General features: G+C 44.6%; 1 protein-coding gene across 1 annotated transcript in view; it reads left to right on the top strand.

Annotated features, from left to right (window-relative positions):
* Positions 1–262: 262 nt before the first annotated feature.
* LOC133339361 (uncharacterized) overlaps positions 263–18,189 on the top strand; it is a 37,654-nt gene continuing 19,727 nt past the window's right edge. Inside the window, exon 1 of the mRNA XM_061547494.1 lies at positions 263–400. Coding sequence (XP_061403478.1) covers positions 334–400 — 67 coding nt within the window. The 5' untranslated portion in view covers positions 263–333. The remainder of the gene's footprint in view (positions 401–18,189) is intronic.

The raw sequence follows: 18,189 nt of genomic DNA, 5'->3' as shown, positions 1-18,189 counted from the left end.
AACAGACGAAAAATAAAACCATACTACTTAGTAGAAAAAAGTTTATACATAAATAACAAGAACAAATTATTCGTTTTAAATGTAGTACAGTGCTGTAGTGGAGTGTATAATCGCGTAGTGTATAATAGTGTAGTGTGTTGTGTAAATTAGTGCAGTGTATAGTAGTGCAGTATGTAGTGTAAAGTGTAGTGTATAGTTGTTTAGTGTATAGTAGTGTATTGTAGTGTAAAGTGTATATAACTGGTCACAACGGGACCCTGTGTGTTGTGCTGGCTCCTACCTTGCCCTGTCCTCATCCCTGTCTCTTGTAACCCGCCCTAGGAGCTCCCAACCATGAACCACCGCGAGTCTGCCTTCCTCATAACGGTAATGGCGGTGGCGGTGCACGTGACTAAGTCAGGTAAGAAGATGGAGTGGAACGTTCGTGAACAACATAATTCAGCGTGCGTGCGTGCTCTCCAATGCGCGTTCCTTCGGTTTAAATTCGTGATGGTAACGGTAGCGCCCATGCCACGGTGTCTAGGAGATGTTTACTGCCTTGCCTAGTATACAGGAGGTCGTGGGTTCGATTCCGACCCTGATGCATGCTGTATGTTTGGAATTTGCGTCTCTCTGTCTCTGATCATCATCACGGTGGCTAGGAGATGTTAACTACCTCGTTTGGGTATGCAGAGTTGTTGTAGGTTTTAATCCCGACCCTGATGGCTTATATATAAATGGAGTTTGCATATTTCTCTCTCAGGGGTGGCCCGAGACTAGCTGCCAGCATTTGGCGCCCTATGTGAACCATGCAATAAGCGCCTCCACCCCCAAACTCCAAGGGCAGATCTAGGCTGAGGTTTTTTGGTAAACTGAGAAAAATGTTGCCCCTATTTTCCGTTTAATGTTTGTTAAGCATTTTTATTTTTTAACAGAGGCATAATTGATATTTTTCCATGCATCCATCTGTAAACAATACATTCTAAGATAGTTTGAGAAATCAATTATCTTCTTCTTCTTTCTTTCTTCTTTATCTTTTTTTCTTATATATAAAAGTCTCCGTGCGCTCGAGCTTGCGAGGGATTTGGCTCTCGGACAATGGGGTAAAAGACCGAAATAATTTGCCAGGCGGTACGCCCTAAGCCCCGTGGTGGGAATAGGCTATTCCGTTTTCCCGTCCGTAAACTTTAAAGTAGTTTAATTAACACATTTGTGCCGTTTCTATTATTCATTATTTACTTATTGCACCACATCGACCGTACCAAGTGACGCCAATTGCGTGGGGGGGGGGGCGGACCCTGCCAAGCCATGCGCGTTCGCTCCAGCTCATGGGAGACATTTTATTTTACGCGTTTTACAGTCAACACGTACACACATCACGCTGCGGATATTTATTCACAGTGTCATGTCCTCTTCGCCCCCCCCCAACACGATTCGTTTAGTTTATACTACAGACTCCGTAGATAATCATATTTTACTGCTTACATAGCATTATTCTTGCACGGGCGGCGGATGTTGGAGAGGGGGTCGCGGCCCAGCCCCTAGCCTGGCAACGTGCCAACTCTGCGCCTCGCCAATGTAGGCCAGGACGGGGGCTACGCATCGCACAAGGCCTCAACATGCCTATGCTAAGTACAAATTTCCTTGCTTCTTACGCTAACAACTCAAGTCCATTGTTTATTATTGTTAAACACATTGGTTGACAAACATTACTATAATATTGTTTGTGTGCAGATCATTAATCGTGTTCATTGCTTATTATTAAACAAACACGTTGCCAGATATTGTGTGCAGATAACAACTCAGGTTCATTGTTTACCATTATCAAACAAGTTGACCGATGTTACAATCGTTATGTTTGTGTGCACAAAACTCTTTTTGCATTTTTACATTGCTCAATTTTCCCTTTTTTGCTGCGCTTTTATGACGCTGCCACGGTATACTGCCAATCTGTGATTTCTGATTATTTCTTCAATACATTTCTATTGTTTCCATCGCTCACGTCACGCTTTTTCCTCATACGCAGTACTGCCATACTGATAGCTGTGCCATCATCGAGGATTGCTATGCCCGTCCATGTGTGTGTCTTTTAGTCCATATGTGTGTGCGTGTAGAGCCATGCGCGTCTTTAACTCCATGTGTGTGTCTGTCTTTTTCGAACGGACAACGCCCCATGTGTGTGTGTACGTCAAAGTGTTTATATGTGTGTGTCAGTCCAAGTGTGCGTGTCAGTCCATTTGTGTGCGTATAAGTCGCTGTGTGTGTGTTAGTCCATGTGTGTGTCTTTGAGTCCATGTGTGTGCGTGTAGAGCCATGCGTGTCTTTAACTCCATGTGGGTGTCTTTTTCGAACGGACAATGTCAAAGTGTTTATGTGTGTGTGTTAGTCCATGTGTGTGTGTCAGTCGATCTGTGTGCGTGTACGTCCATGTGTATGTCAGTCCATATGTGTGTGTGTTAGTCCACATGTGTGTGTAAGTCTATACATGTGTGTGTCACTCGATGTGTGTGTGTAAGTCAATGCGTCTGTGTGTGAGTCCATATGTGTGTTAATCCATGTCTGTGTACCTAAAGAAGATATCTGTGTGTCACAGTCAATATGTGTGTGCAGGGCTATGTGTGTCAGTCTATGTATGTGTAAGTTCATGTGTGTGTGTCTTAGTCCATATGTGTGTGTGTAAGTACATATGTGTGTTTACGTCAATGTGTCTTTTAGTCCACGTATTGCTGTGTGCAAGTCAGTGTGTGTGAGTCGTTGTATGTGTGTACGTCCATATATGTGTGTGCAACTCCATGTGTGTACAGTATATCTCAAGTGGATGTCTGTGTGAGAGTCCACATGTGTATGTGTGTGTACGGCAATGTGTGTGTCACTATGTATGTGTGTGTGTCGCTGTATGTGTGTACGTCGATATGTGTGTGTAACTCCATGTGTGCATATCTCAAGTGCATGTCTATGTGTGTGTGAGTCCATATGTGTGTGCGTCTGTAAGTCGATGTGTTTGTGTGTCTTAGTCCATATGTGTGTGTGTGTGTCTCAGTCCATGTGCGTGTGTGTTAGTTGCTGTATGTGCATGCCTCCATGTTAGTCAGTGTAAGTCCATTTCTTTGTGTGTCTGTAGACCCATGTGTGCGTCTTAGTCCATGCGTGTACTTTATTGACCTGCTCAAGGCCTATGATACCATCAGTAGGCCTGGCCTCTGGGTTGTTCTTCGTGCTTTCGGAGACCCTGACCCTCTGCTCACGATCATTAAGGACCTTCATGATGGTGAGCGGGCCCGGGTAAAACTACGTGGCCGGGAGTCAGAACCTTTCCCTGTACACCTTGGGGTGCGACAGGGATGTCCTCTGGCTCCCACATTATTTAACATCTATTTTGACCGCGTAGTTCGTGAAGCCTTCAATAGCTGTACCGGGGGAATTTCCATTTGGTACAGATATAATGGGAGGCTGATCGACGCCCGGGTGCGATCAAGGGATGGCTCCTTATTGGTCAACCACGTTATGTATGCCGATGATTTGGTAATAGCTGCTCACTGGGAGGAGGAGGTCGAGGTGCTGCTGCTGAACCTGGAGCTTGCCACCGACAATGTCATCCCTCTTTTTTAATTGAGCTAATTCAAAACGCTCATCTTTGCTGATGTTGCTAGCAGGCATCTTAGAATTTTTGAGGGTTGCAGAGATTTCGATCTTGCTTCGTCTGCAGCGATGTGACTCAGGCCCTTGAGAGCTACTTTTACTCGGGCAATTATATCATTAACTGGTATGTGTCTAGGTGTGACTGCAAAGTTTAGTCCTTTAGCTAGAACGGATTAGTTCGGTGCGCGTAAGTCTGATTTTTTCTGAGATAAGAGCTAAGCTAGTTCTAGACAGAATTCGTTTAGCATTAGAAGAAGTTACAGCAGCAGATGTTAGTGTAAATGCGTTTGGTATTACCTTAGAGTCGCGGCATCTCTTCAGAAAGGTGAGAGACTCGATTAGCTGAGCCTTCTTAAAACGGAGCTTGTTGAAGGATCTCAAAGTTATGTGGAATCCCTCCCCGTAGAGGCGGTTAAATTTCGATTTAAAGCTTTCGTGACTGCAGGTTTTCATCTTCTTGGTTTTTTCGGTAAAGTCACGTAGAAGGGAAGCAATAAAATAATAAAAATAAAACGTAACAAAATAACTCTCACGACGTTTCGGCTACAACGCAAGCAGCCGTCTTCAGGTGAAGAATGAGACACTGCCAAGCTAGGAGCTTATATATAAGCTGAGTTGCAGGTGGAAGAAGAGCGCCTTAACAAAAGAATGTGCATATCAAGAGGAATTTAGCATATTCATGGGAAATGCGTAGGAGGTGGGCGGGGGGGTTTCAAAGTCATATTATGCCCATGCATTATGCAGGATCAGCAGCACCAAAGGGAGGGGGCAGGGGGTAGCATTAACAAAGGGGAGGAATGTTAATAGTATGTAGAAGCAATGAAACATGTGAATGGGAAAACGGTGGCAGGAGACCCGCAGCGGAGAAAATAATGCATTCCCTCTGGAGAACACAAGATACACAGTTAATGCCAGTGAGTGGACTGCGGTCTGAAAGTCACCGTAAACGTGAACAACAATCAATTAAGATCCGAAATGGTTTATTACGTCCTTCCAATGATTGCTGAGCCAGAATCCATCTTCTCGGTTGAAATTGTCTCTGTGTTTGTATATGTGGATCGCCTCATGAACGAATCTCTCATGGTAGCCAGATGGCTTGCAGATAACCTCTGTCTTGGAGAAGTCAATGTCATGTGAGCCCACTGAATTGTAACAGTGATCTGCCACGGCTGAGGTGTTTGTCCTACCGTGTTTCAGGTCTGCTTTATGTTCACGGATGCGTTCCGAGACATGGCGTTTGGTTTCTCCAATGTAACTGCTACCACAGAGGCAACTTAGTTTGTAGACGCCAGGGTACTGTATGTCTGGAACCACGTCTTTTACAGGCGGGACCAGATCACGGATTTTATGTACTGTGTTGAATCGGACCTGAATCTTGTGTTTAATCAGGATTTTGGAGATCTTTTTTGTGACCCCAGCAATGTAGGGTAAGGTGATGGTTTTGAATAGCTCCTCAACAGGATCCTTCTTGATGGTTGGAGTGATGGCTTTTCGGATTGTGTAGTCGGAGTAACCATTAGCCTTAAGAGCTTGGCGTACGTGTTTGAGTTCACTGGCAATGTGTTCCTGGTCGGAGATGCACTGGGCTCTATGGTATAGAGTCTTGATGAGGGAGTTCTTCTGGGATGGATGGTGGTGGGAATCCGGTTTTAGGTAGGCATCCGTATGGGTGGCTTTCCTGTAGACAGAATGGCTCATTGAACCATCAGGTCTCCTTCTAATTAGGACATCCAAAAAGGGTAGCTTGCCATATTTTTCGACTTCCATGGTGAATCTGATGGCTGGGTGTATGGAATTGATGTGGTCGAGAAATTGGTCTAGAGCAGGCCGGCCATGTGGCCAGATGACAAAAGTGTCATCTACGTACCTCTTCCATAAGGTCGGGTGTAGAGTGGCAGTCTGGATGGCGTCAGTCTCAAATTTCTCCATGAAAATGTTGGCTACAACCGGAGATAGGGGGGGGCCCATTGGGGTGCCCTCAGTTTGCTTGTAGAAGGTTCCATTCCAGGTGAAGTATGTATTGGTTAAGCAGTGTCTCACCAGGGGGGGTACGCCAGTATTCAGTCCTTGATGAACCAAGTCTTCAATTATTGCGATGGTGTCAGGCACAGGAACCTTGGTGAACAAGGAAACCACATCAAAACTGACAAGCAGGTCGTCTGGGGACAGTGAAATCCCCATGATTGTCGATACCAGGTCAGTAGAGTTTAGTACCGCAGAGGTGGTTTTTCCAGTGAAAGGCAGTAGGATTTCAGACGAAAAACGAGCCAGTTTGTAAGTGGGGGAGTTGATAGTAGAGACAATGGGACGAAGAGGTGTATCTTCTTTATGTATCTTTGGCAAGCCGTACAATCTTGGTGGCCTGGCTGCAGAAGGTTTCAACGAGAACTGTTTGGTCTGATCAATTAATGCGGTTGAAGCAGAAATGATTTTGTTGGTTTTGGAGACGAGGCTGTTGGTGGGGTCTCTTTTTATTTATGTATAGCTGCCATCGTTGAGTAGTTCCTGAATCTTGTTGTTGTATTCTATTTTGTCCATGATGACAGTGGCATTGCCTTTGTCGGCTGAGAGGATGACAATGTCATCCCTCTTTTTTAATTGAGCTAATTCAAAACGCTCATCTTTGCTGATGTTGCTAGCAGGCATCTTAGCGTTTTTGAGGGTTGCAGAGATTTCCGATCTTGCTACGTCTGCAGTGATGTGACTCAGGCCCTTGAGAGCTACATCTACTCGAGCAATTAGATCATTAACTGGTATGTGTCAAGGTGTGACTCCAAAGTTTAGTCCTTTAGCTAGAACGGATTTCAGACCTTCAGAAATAGAACTGTTACTGCGATTAATTACGACTTTGTTAGCGTCTAGCTTTTCTATGTGTGGGTCCGGTCTATTGTTTGAGAGGTGGTTGAATTTGGAAATCAAGTTGTCCTTACATTTGGTCGACATAGCGGCAGCTGAAGAGGTAGTCATTTTGTCTACATGTTCCCAATCCGATGTGGACATTGTTGCACTCAAAGATAATTGTGATTTGTAGAGTGTCTTGTCTAACTGATCAAGATCGGTGCGCGTGAGTCTGATTTTCTCTGAGATAAGAGCTAAGCTAGTTCTAGACAGAATTCGTTTAGCATTAGAAGAAGTTACAGCAGCAGATGTTAGTGTAAATGCGTTTGGTATTACCTAAGAGTCGCGGCATCTCCTCAGAAAGATGAGAGACTCGATTAGCTGAGCCTTCTTATAACGGAGCTTGTTGAAGGATCTCAAAGTTATGTGGAATCCCTCCCCGTAGAGGCGGTTAAATTTCGATTTAAAGCTTTCGTGACTGCAGGGATTCATCTTCTTGGTTTTTTCGGTAAAGTCGCGTAGAAGGGAAGCAATAAAATAATAAAAATAAAACATAACAAAATAACTCTCACGACGTTTCGGCTACAACGCAAGCAGCCGTCTTCAGGTGAAGAATGAGACACTGCCAAGCTATGAGCTTATTTATAAGCTGAGTTGGAAGTGGAGGAAGAGCGCCTTAACAAAAGAATGTGCATATCAAGAGGAATTTAGCATATTCATGGGAAATGTGTAGGAGGTGGGCTGGGGGGGGTTTCAAAGTCATATTATGCCCATGCATTATGCAGGATCAGCAGCACCAAATGGAGGGGGCAGGAGGTAGCATTAACAAAGGGGGGGAATGTTAATAGTATGTAGAAGCAATGAAACATGTGAATGGGAAAACGGTGGCAGGAGACCCGCAGCGGAGAAAATAATGCATTCCCTCTGGAGAACACAAGATACACAGTTAATGCCAGTGAGTGGACTGCGGTCTGAAAGTCACCGTAAACGTGAACAACAATCAATAAAGATCAGAAATGGTTTATTACGTCCTTCCAAAGATTGCTGAACCAGAATCCATCTTCTCGGTTGAAATTGTCTCTGTGTTTGTATATGTGGATCGCCTCATGAACGAATCTCTCATGGTAGCCAGATGGCTTGCAGATAACCTCTGTCTTGGAGAAGTCAATGTCATGTGAGCCCACTGAATTGTAAAAGTGATCTGCCACGGCTGAGGTGTTTGTCCTACCGTGTTTCAGGTCTGCTTTATGTTCACGGATGCGTTCCGAGACATGGCGTTTGGTTTCTCCAATGTAACTGCTACCACAGAGGCAACTTAGTTTGTAGACGCCAGGGTACTGTATGTCTGGAACCACGTCTTTTACAGGCGGGACCAGATCACGGATTTTATGTACTGTGTTGAATCGGACCTGAATCTTGTGTTTGATCAGGATTTTGGAGATCTTTTTTGTGACCCCAGCAATGTAGGGTAAGGTGATGGTTTTGAAAGGCTCCTCAACAGGATCCTTCTTGATGGTTGGAGTGATGGCTTTTCGGATTGTGTAGTCGGAGTAACCATTAGCCTTAAGAGCTTGGCGTACGTGTTTGAGTTCACTGGCAATGTATTCCTGGTCGGAGATGCATTGGGCTCTATGGTATAGAGTCTTGATGATTGAGTTCTTCTGGGATGGATGGTGGTGGGAATCCGGTTTTAGGTAGGCATCCGTATGGGTGGCTTTCCTGTAGACAGAATGGCTCATTGAACCATCAGGTCTCCTTCTAATTAGGACATCCAAAAAGGGTAGCTTGCCATATTTTTCGACTTCCATGGTGAATCTGATGGCTGGGTGTATGGAATTGATGTGGTCGAGAAATTGGTCTAGAGCAGGCCGGCCATGTGGCCAGATGACAAAAGTGTCATCTACGTACCTCTTCCATAAGGTCGGGTGTAGAGTGGCAGTCTGGATGGCGTCAGTCTCAAATTTCTCCATGAAAATGTTGGCTACAACCGGAGATAGGGGGGGGCCCATTGGGGTGCCCTCAGTTTGCTTGTAGAAGGTTCCATTCCAGGTGAAGTATGTATTTGTTAAGCAGTGTCTCACCAGTGGGGGTACCCCAGTATTCAGTCCTTGATGAACCAAGTCTTCAATTATTGCGATGGTGTCAGGCACAGGAACCTTGGTGAACAAGGAAACCACATCAAAACTGACAAGCAGGTCGTCTGGGACAGGGAAATCCCCTTGATTGTCGATACCAGGTCAGTAGAGTTTAGTACCGCAGAGGTGGTTTTTCCAGTGAAAGGCAGTAGGATTTCAGACAAAAAACGAGCCAGTTTGTAAGTGGGGGAGTTGATAGTAGAGACAATGGGACGAAGAGGTGTATCTTCTTAATGTATCTTTGGCAAGCCGTACAATCTTGGTGGCCTGGCTGCAGAAGGTTTCAACGAGAACTGTTTGGTCTGACCAATTAATTCGGTTGAAGCAGAAATGATTTTGTTGGTTTTGGAGACGAGGCTGTTGGTGGGGTCTCTTTTTATTTTTGTATAGCTGCCATCGTTGAGTAGTTCCTGAATCTTGTTGTTGTATTTTATTTTGTCCATGATGACAGAGGCATTGCCTTTGTCGGCTGAGAGGATGACAATGTCATCCCTCTTTTTTAATTGAGCTAATTCAAAACGCTCATCTTTGCTGATGTTGCTAGCAGGCATCTTAGCGTTTTTGAGGGTTGCAGAGATTTCCGATCTTGCTACGTCTGCAGCGATGTGACTCAGGCCCTTGAGAGCTACATCTACTCGGGCAATTATATCATTAACTGGTATGTGTCTAGGTGTGACTGCAAAGTTTAGTCCTTTAGCTAGAACGGATTTTAGACCTTCAGAAAAAGAACTGTTACTGCGATTAATTACGACTTTGTTAGCGTCTAGCTTTTCTATGTGTGGGTCCGGTCTTTGTTTGTGAGGTGGTTGAATTTGGAAATCAAGTTGTCCTTACATTTGGTCGACATAGCGGCAGCTGAAGAGGTAGTCATTTTGTCTACATGTTCCCAATCCGATGTGGACATTGTTGCCCTCAAAGATAAGTGTGATTTGAAGAGTGTCTTGTCTAACTGATCAAGATCGGTGCGCGTGAGTCTGATTTTCTCTGAGATAAGAGCTAAGCTAGTTCTAGACAGAATTCGTTTAGCATTAGAAGAAGTTACAGCAGCAGATGTTAGTGTAAACGCGTTTGGTATTTCCTAAGAGTCGCGGCATCTCTTCAGAAAGGTGAGAGACTCGATTAGCTGAGCCTTCTTATCACGGAGCTTGTTGAAGGATCTCAAAGTTATGTGGAATCCCTCCCCGTAGAGGCGGTTAAATTTCGATTTAAAGCTTTCGTGACTGCAGGGATTCATCTTCTTGGTTTTTTCGGTAAAGTCACGTAGAAGGGAAGTAATAAAATAATAAAAATAAAACATAACAAAATAACTCTCACGACGTTTCGGCTACAACGCAAGCAGCCGTCTTCAGGTGAAGAATGAGACACTGCCAAGCTATGAGCCTATTTATAAGCTGAGTTGGAAGTGGAAGAAGAATGCCTTAACAAAAGAATGTGCATATCAAGAGGAATTTAGCATATTCATGGGAAATGCGTAGGAGGTGGGCGGGGGGGGTTTCAAAGTCATATTATGCCCATGCATTATGCAGGATCAGCAGCACCAAAGGGAGGGGGCAGGGGGTAGCATTAACAAAGGGGGGGGATGTTAATAGTATGTAGAAGCAATGAAACATGTGAATGGGAAAACGGTGGCAAGGAGACCCGCAGCGGAGCAAATAATGCATTCCCTGTGGAGAACACAAGATACACAGTTAATGCCAGTGAGTGGACTGCGGTCTGAAAGTCACCGTAAACGTGAACAACAATCAGTTAAGATCCGAAATGGTTTATTACGTCCTTCCAAAGATTGCTGAACCAGAATCCATCTTCTCGGTTGAAATTGTCTCTGTGTTTGTATATGTGGATCGCCTCATGAACGAATCTTTCATGGTAGCCAGATGGCTTGCAGAGAACCTCTGTCTTGGAGAAGTCAATGTCATGTGAGCCCACTGAATTGTAAAAGTGATCTGCCACGGCTGAGGTGTTTGTCCTACCGTGTTTCAGGTCTGCTTTATGTTCACGGATGCGTTCCGAGACATGGCGTTTGATTTCTCCAATGTAACTGCTACCACAGAGGCAACTTAGTTTGTAGACGCCAGGGTACTGTATGTCTGGAACCACGTCTTTTACAGACGGGACCAGATCACGGATTTTATGTACTGTGTTGAATCGGACCTGAATCTTGTGTTTAATCAGGATTTTGGAGATCTTTTTTGTGACCCCAGCAATGTAGGGTAAGGTGATGGTTTTGAAAGGCTCCTCAACAGGATCCTTCTTGATGGTTGGAGTGATGGCTTTTCGGATTGTGTAGTCGGAGTAACCATTAGCCTTAAGAGCTTGGCGTACGTGTTTGAGTTCACTGGCAATGTATTCCTGGTCGGAGATGCATTGGGCTCTATGGTATAGAGTCTTGATGATTGAGTTCTTCTGGGATGGATGGTGGTGGGAATCCGGTTTTAGGTAGGCATCCGTATGGGTGGCTTTCCTGTAGACAGAATGGCTCATTGAACCATCAGGTCTCCTTCTAATTAGGACATCCAAAAAGGGTAGCTTGCCATATTTTTCGACTTCCATGGTGAATCTGATGGCTGGGTGTATGGAATTGATGTGGTCGAGAAATTGGTCTAGAGCAGGCCGGCCATGTGGCCAGATGACAAAAGTGTCATCTACGTACCTCTTCCATAAGGTCGGGTGTAGAGTGGCAGTCTGGATGGCGTCAGTCTCAAATTTCTCCATGAAAATGTTGGCTACAACCGGAGATAGGGGGGGGCCCATTGGGGTGCCCTCAGTTTGCTTGTAGAAGGTTCCATTCCAGGTGAAGTATGTATTTGTTAAGCAGTGTCTCACCAGTGGGGGTACCCCAGTATTCAGTCCTTGATGAACCAAGTCTTCAATTATTGCGATGGTGTCAGGCACAGGAACCTTGGTGAACAAGAAAACCACATCAAAACTGACAAGCAGGTCGTCTGGGACAGGGAAATCCCCTTGATTGTCGATACCAGGTCAGTAGAGTTTAGTACCGCAGAGGTGGTTTTTCCAGTGAAAGGCAGTAGGATTTCAGACAAAAAACGAGCCAGTTTGTAAGTGGGGGAGTTGATAGTAGAGACAATGGGACGAAGAGGTGTATCTTCTTAATGTATCTTTGGCAAGCCGTACAATCTTGGTGGCCTGGCTGCAGAAGGTTTCAACGAGAACTGTTTGGTCTGACCAATTAATTCGGTTGAAGCAGAAATGATTTTGTTGGTTTTGGAGACGAGGCTGTTGGTGGGGTCTCTTTTTATTTTTGTATAGCTGCCATCGTTGAGTAGTTCCTGAATCTTGTTGTTGTATTTTATTTTGTCCATGATGACAGAGGCATTGCCTTTGTCGGCTGAGAGGATGACAATGTCATCCCTCTTTTTTAATTGAGCTAATTCAAAACGCTCATCTTTGCTGATGTTGCTAGCAGGCATCTTAGCGTTTTTGAGGGTTGCAGAGATTTCCGATCTTGCTACGTCTGCAGCGATGTGACTCAGGCCCTTGAGAGCTACATCTACTCGGGCAATTATATCATTAACTGGTATGTGTCTAGGTGTGACTGCAAAGTTTAGTCCTTTAGCTAGAACGGATTTTAGACCTTCAGAAAAAGAACTGTTACTGCGATTAATTACGACTTTGTTAGCGTCTAGCTTTTCTATGTGTGGGTCCGGTCTTTGTTTGTGAGGTGGTTGAATTTGGAAATCAAGTTGTCCTTACATTTGGTCGACATAGCGGCAGCTGAAGAGGTAGTCATTTTGTCTACATGTTCCCAATCCGATGTGGACATTGTTGCCCTCAAAGATAAGTGTGATTTGAAGAGTGTCTTGTCTAACTGATCAAGATCGGTGCGCGTGAGTCTGATTTTCTCTGAGATAAGAGCTAAGCTAGTTCTAGACAGAATTCGTTTAGCATTAGAAGAAGTTACAGCAGCAGATGTTAGTGTAAACGCGTTTGGTATTTCCTAAGAGTCGCGGCATCTCTTCAGAAAGGTGAGAGACTCGATTAGCTGAGCCTTCTTATCACGGAGCTTGTTGAAGGATCTCAAAGTTATGTGGAATCCCTCCCCGTAGAGGCGGTTAAATTTCGATTTAAAGCTTTCGTGACTGCAGGGATTCATCTTCTTGGTTTTTTCGGTAAAGTCACGTAGAAGGGAAGTAATAAAATAATAAAAATAAAACATAACAAAATAACTCTCACGACGTTTCGGCTACAACGCAAGCAGCCGTCTTCAGGTGAAGAATGAGACACTGCCAAGCTATGAGCCTATTTATAAGCTGAGTTGGAAGTGGAAGAAGAATGCCTTAACAAAAGAATGTGCATATCAAGAGGAATTTAGCATATTCATGGGAAATGCGTAGGAGGTGGGCGGGGGGGGTTTCAAAGTCATATTATGCCCATGCATTATGCAGGATCAGCAGCACCAAAGGGAGGGGGCAGGGGGTAGCATTAACAAAGGGGGGGGGATGTTAATAGTATGTAGAAGCAATGAAACATGTGAATGGGAAAACGGTGGCAAGGAGACCCGCAGCGGAGCAAATAATGCATTCCCTGTGGAGAACACAAGATACACAGTTAATGCCAGTGAGTGGACTGCGGTCTGAAAGTCACCGTAAACGTGAACAACAATCAGTTAAGATCCGAAATGGTTTATTACGTCCTTCCAATGATTGCTGAGCCAGAATCCATCTTCTCGGTTGAAATTGTCTCTGTGTTTGTATATGTGGATCGCCTCATGAACGAATCTTTCATGGTAGCCAGATGGCTTGCAGAGAACCTCTGTCTTGGAGAAGTCAATGTCATGTGAGCCCACTGAATTGTAAAAGTGATCTGCCACGGCTGAGGTGTTTGTCCTACCGTGTTTCAGGTCTGCTTTATGTTCACGGATGCGTTCCGAGACATGGCGTTTGATTTCTCCAATGTAACTGCTACCACAGAGGCAACTTAGTTTGTAGACGCCAGGGTACTGTATGTCTGGAACCACGTCTTTTACAGACGGGACCAGATCACGGATTTTATGTACTGTGTTGAATCGGACCTGAATCTTGTGTTTAATCAGGATTTTGGAGATCTTTTTTGTGACCCCAGCAATGTAGGGTAAGGTGATGGTTTTGAAAGGCTCCTCAACAGGATCCTTCTTGATGGTTGGAGTGATGGCTTTTCGGATTGTGTAGTCGGAGTAACCATTAGCCTTAAGAGCTTGGCGTACGTGTTTGAGTTCACTGGCAATGTGTTCCTGGTCGGAGATGCATTGGGCTCTATGGTATAGAGTCTTGATGAGGGAGTTCTTCTGGGATGGATGGTGGTGGGAATCCGGTTTTAGGTAGGCATCCGTATGGGTGGCTTTCCTGTAGACAGAATGGCTCATTGAACCATCAGGTCTCCTTCTAATTAGGACATCCAAAAAGGGTAGCTTGCCATATTTTTCGACTTCCATGGTGAATCTGATGGCTGGGTGTATGGAATTGATGTGGTCGAGAAATTGGTCTAGAGCAGGCCGGCCATGTGGCCAGATGACAAAAGTGTCATCTACGTACCTCTTCCATAAGGTCAGGTGTAGAGTGGCAGTCTGGATGGCGTCAGTCTCAAATTTCTCCATGAAAATGTTGTCTACAACCGGAGATAGGGTAGAGCCCATTGGGGTGCCCTCAGTTTGCTTGTAGAAGGTTCCTTTCCAGGTGAAGTATGTATTGGTTAAGCAGTGTCTCACCAGGGGGGGTACCCCAGTATTCAGTCCTTGATGAACCAAGTCTTCAATGATTGCGATGGTGTCAGGCACAGGAACCTTGGTGAACAAGGAAACCACATCAAAACTGACAAGCAGGTCGTCTGGGGACAGGGAAATCCCCTTGATTGTCGATACCAGGTCAGTAGAGTTTAGTACCGCAGAGGTGGTTTTTCCAGTGAAGGTCGTAGGATTTCAGACAAAAAACGAGCCAGTTTGTAAGTGGGGGAGTTGATAGTAGAGACAATGGGACGAAGAGGTGTCTCTTCTTTATGTATCTTTGGCAAGCCGTGCAATCTTGGTGGCCTGGCTGCAGAAGGTTTCAACGAGAACTGTTTTGTCTGATCAATTAATGCGGTTGAAGCAGAAATGATTTTGTTGGTTTTGGAGACGAGGCTGTTGGTGGGGTCTCTTTTTATTTTTGTATAGCTGCCATCGTTGAGTAGTTCCTGAATCTTGTTGTTGTATTCTATTTTGTCCATGATGACAGTGGCATTGCCTTTGTCGGCTGAGAGGATGACAATGTCATCCCTCTTTTTTAATTGAGCTCATTCAAAACGCTCAGGTCCGATTCAACACAGTACATAAAATCCGTGATCTGGTCCCGTCTGTAAAAGACGTGGTTACAGACATACAGTACCCTGGCGTCTACAAACTAAGTTTCCTCTGTGGTAGCAGTTACATTGGAGTAACCAAACGCCATGTCTCGGACCGCATCCGTGAACATAAAGCAGACCTGAAACACGGTAGGACAAACACCTCAGCCGTGGCAGATCACTGTTACAATTCAGTGGGCTCACATGACATTGACTTCTCCAAGACAGAGGTTCCCTGCAAGCCATCTGGCTACCATGAGAGATTCGTTCATGAGGCAATCCACATATACAAACACAAAAACAATTTAAACCGAGAAGATGGATTCTGGCACAGCAATCATTGGAAGGACGTAATAAACCATTTCGGATCTTAACTGATTGTTGTTCACGTTTACGGTGACTTTCAGACCGCAGTCCACTCACTGGCATTAACTGTGTATATTGTGTTCTCCACAGGGAATGCATTATTTGCTCCACTGCGGGTCTCCTGCCACCGTTTTCCCATTCACATGTTTCATTGCTTCTACATACTATTAACATTCCCCCCCTTTGTTAATGCTACTCCCTGCCCCCTCCCTTTGGTGCTGCTGATCCTGCATAATGCATGGGCATAATATGACTTTGAAACCCCCCCGCCCACCTCCTACGCATTTCCCATGAATATGCTAAATTCCTCTTGATATGCACATTCGTTTGTTAAGGCGCTCTTCTTCCACCTCCAACTCAGCTTATATATAAGCTCCTAGCTTGGCAGTGTCTCATTCTTCACCTGAAGACGGCTGCTTGCGTTGTAGCTGAAACGTCGTGAGAGTTATTTTGTTATGTTTTATTTTTATTATTTTATGGCTTCCCTTCTACGTGACTTTACCGAAAAAAACAAGAAGATGAATCCCTGCAGTCACGAAAGTTTTAAATCGAAATTTAACCGCCTCTACGGGGAGGGATTCCACATAACTTTGAGATCCTTCAACAAGCTCCGTGATAAGAAGGCTCAGCTAATCGAGTCTCTCACCTTTCTGAAGAGATGCCGCGACTCTAAGGTAATACCAAACGCATTTACACTAACATCTGCTGCTGTAACTTCTTCTAATGCTAAACGATTTCTGTCTAGAACTAGCTTAGCTCTTATTTCAGAGAAAATCAGACTCACGCGTACCGATCTTGATCAGTTAGACAAGACACTCTACAAATCACACTTATCTTTGAGTGCAACAATGTTCACATCGGATTGGGAACATGTAGACATAATGACTACCTCTTCAGCTGCCGCTATGTCGACCAAATGTAAGGACAACTTGATTTCCAAATTCAACCGCCTCTCAAACAAGAGACTGGACCCACACATAGAAAAGCTAGACGCTAACAAAGTCGTAATTAATCTCAGTAACAGTTCTATTTCTGAAGGTCTGAAATCCGTTCTAGCTAAAGGACTCAACTTTGCAGTCACACCTAGACACATACCATGTAATGATATAATTGCCCGAGTAGATGTAGCTCTCAAGGGCCTGAGTCACATCGCTTCAGACGTAGCAAGGTAAATCTCTGCAACCCTCAAAAACGCTAAGATGCCTGCTAGCAACATCAGCAAAGATGAGCGTTTTGAAATAGCTCAATTAACAAGTAAACCCGTAAAAACAAATTTTTTCACTATAAATCCTTTATATGCGTGGCAGCGAACTTAATATAAAGGATTAAAAAATATATTCGCCTGTGGAGGACGCGGGGATCGATCCCGCGACCTTTGGAATGGGAAGCGAAGGCGCTACCAACTGCACTACTCCGCCACGGCCTGTGGAGGGGTTACGCTCTGGGCTCTTATACTGTGACGTTCAGCCAAAGCCAAGAATGAGTTCTATTTGAATATATGTAAAATAAATTTTTTTTGCCTAAAAAGTGTAAAATTTTGGGAATTTTTTTTCACGAACATTAATTGTCTGGCAAAACGAGTTTGTGTGGAAAATGTCAGCTCAATTGGATCACGGGAAGTGGGTTAAAAAACGACCGAAAGATTTGCACGGGCGTAAGCAAGCAAACAAGCACGCAAGCACGCAAGCAAGCAAGCAAGCGAACTTAATATAAAGGATTTAAAAAAGAGGGATGCCATTGTCATCCTCTCAGCCGACAAAGGCAATGCCACTGTCATCATGGACAAAATAGAATACAACAACAAGATTCAGGAACTACTCAATGATGGCAGCTATACAAAAATAAAAAAGAGACCCCACCAACAGCCTCGTCTCCAAAACCAACAAAATCATTTCTGCTTCAACCGCATTAATTGATCAGACCAAACAGTTCTCGTTGAAACCTTCTGCAGCCAGGCCACCAAGATTGTACGGCTTGCCAAAGATACATTAAGAAGATACACCTCTTCATCCCATTGTCTCTACTATCAACTCCCCCACTTAGAAACTGGCTCGTTTTTTGTCTGAAATTCTACGACCTTTCACTGGAAAAACCACCTCTGCGGTACTAAACTCTACTGACCTGGTATCGACAATCAAGGGGATTTCCCTGTCCCCAGACGACCTGCTTGTCAGTTTTGATGTGGTTTCCTTGTTCACCAAGGTTTCTGTGCCTGACACCATCGCAATCATTGAAGACTTGGTTCATCAAGGACTGAATACTGGGGTACCCCCCTGGTGAGACACTGCTTAACCAATACATACTTCACCTGGAATGGAACCTTCTACAAGCAAACTGAGGGCACCCCAATGGGCTCCCCCCTATCTCCGGTTGTAGCCAACATTTTCATGGAGAAATTTGAGACTGACGCATCCAGACTGCCACTCGACACCCGACCTTATGGAAGAGGTACGTGATGACACTTTTGTCATCTGGCCACATGGCCGTCCTGCTCTAGACCAATTTCTCGACCACATCAATTCCATACACCCAGCCATCAGATTCACCATGGAAGTCGAAAAATATGGCAAGCTACCATTATGATGTCCTAATTAGAAGGAGACCTGATAGTTCAATGAACCATTCTGTCTACAGGAAAGCCACCAATACGGATGCCTACCTAAAACCGGATTCCCACCACCATCCATCCCAGAAGAACTCCCTCATCAAGACTCTATACCATAGAGCTCAATGCATCTCCGACCAGGAACACATTGCCAGTGAACTCAAACACGTACGCCAAGCTCTTAAGGCTAATGGTTACTCCGACTACACAATCCGAAAAGCCATCACTCCAACCATCAAGAAGGATCCTGTTGAGGAGCCTTTCAAAACCATCACCTTACCCTACATTGCTGGGGTCACAAAAAAGATCTCCAAA

Source organism: Lethenteron reissneri, unplaced genomic scaffold, assembly GCF_015708825.2.
Source record: "Lethenteron reissneri isolate LAM-NWPU_2019-01 unplaced genomic scaffold, ASM1570882v1 scaffold_1846, whole genome shotgun sequence".
Lineage (NCBI taxonomy): Eukaryota > Metazoa > Chordata > Hyperoartia > Petromyzontiformes > Petromyzontidae > Lethenteron > Lethenteron reissneri.
This window is presented reverse-complemented; position numbering and strand designations above follow the sequence as displayed.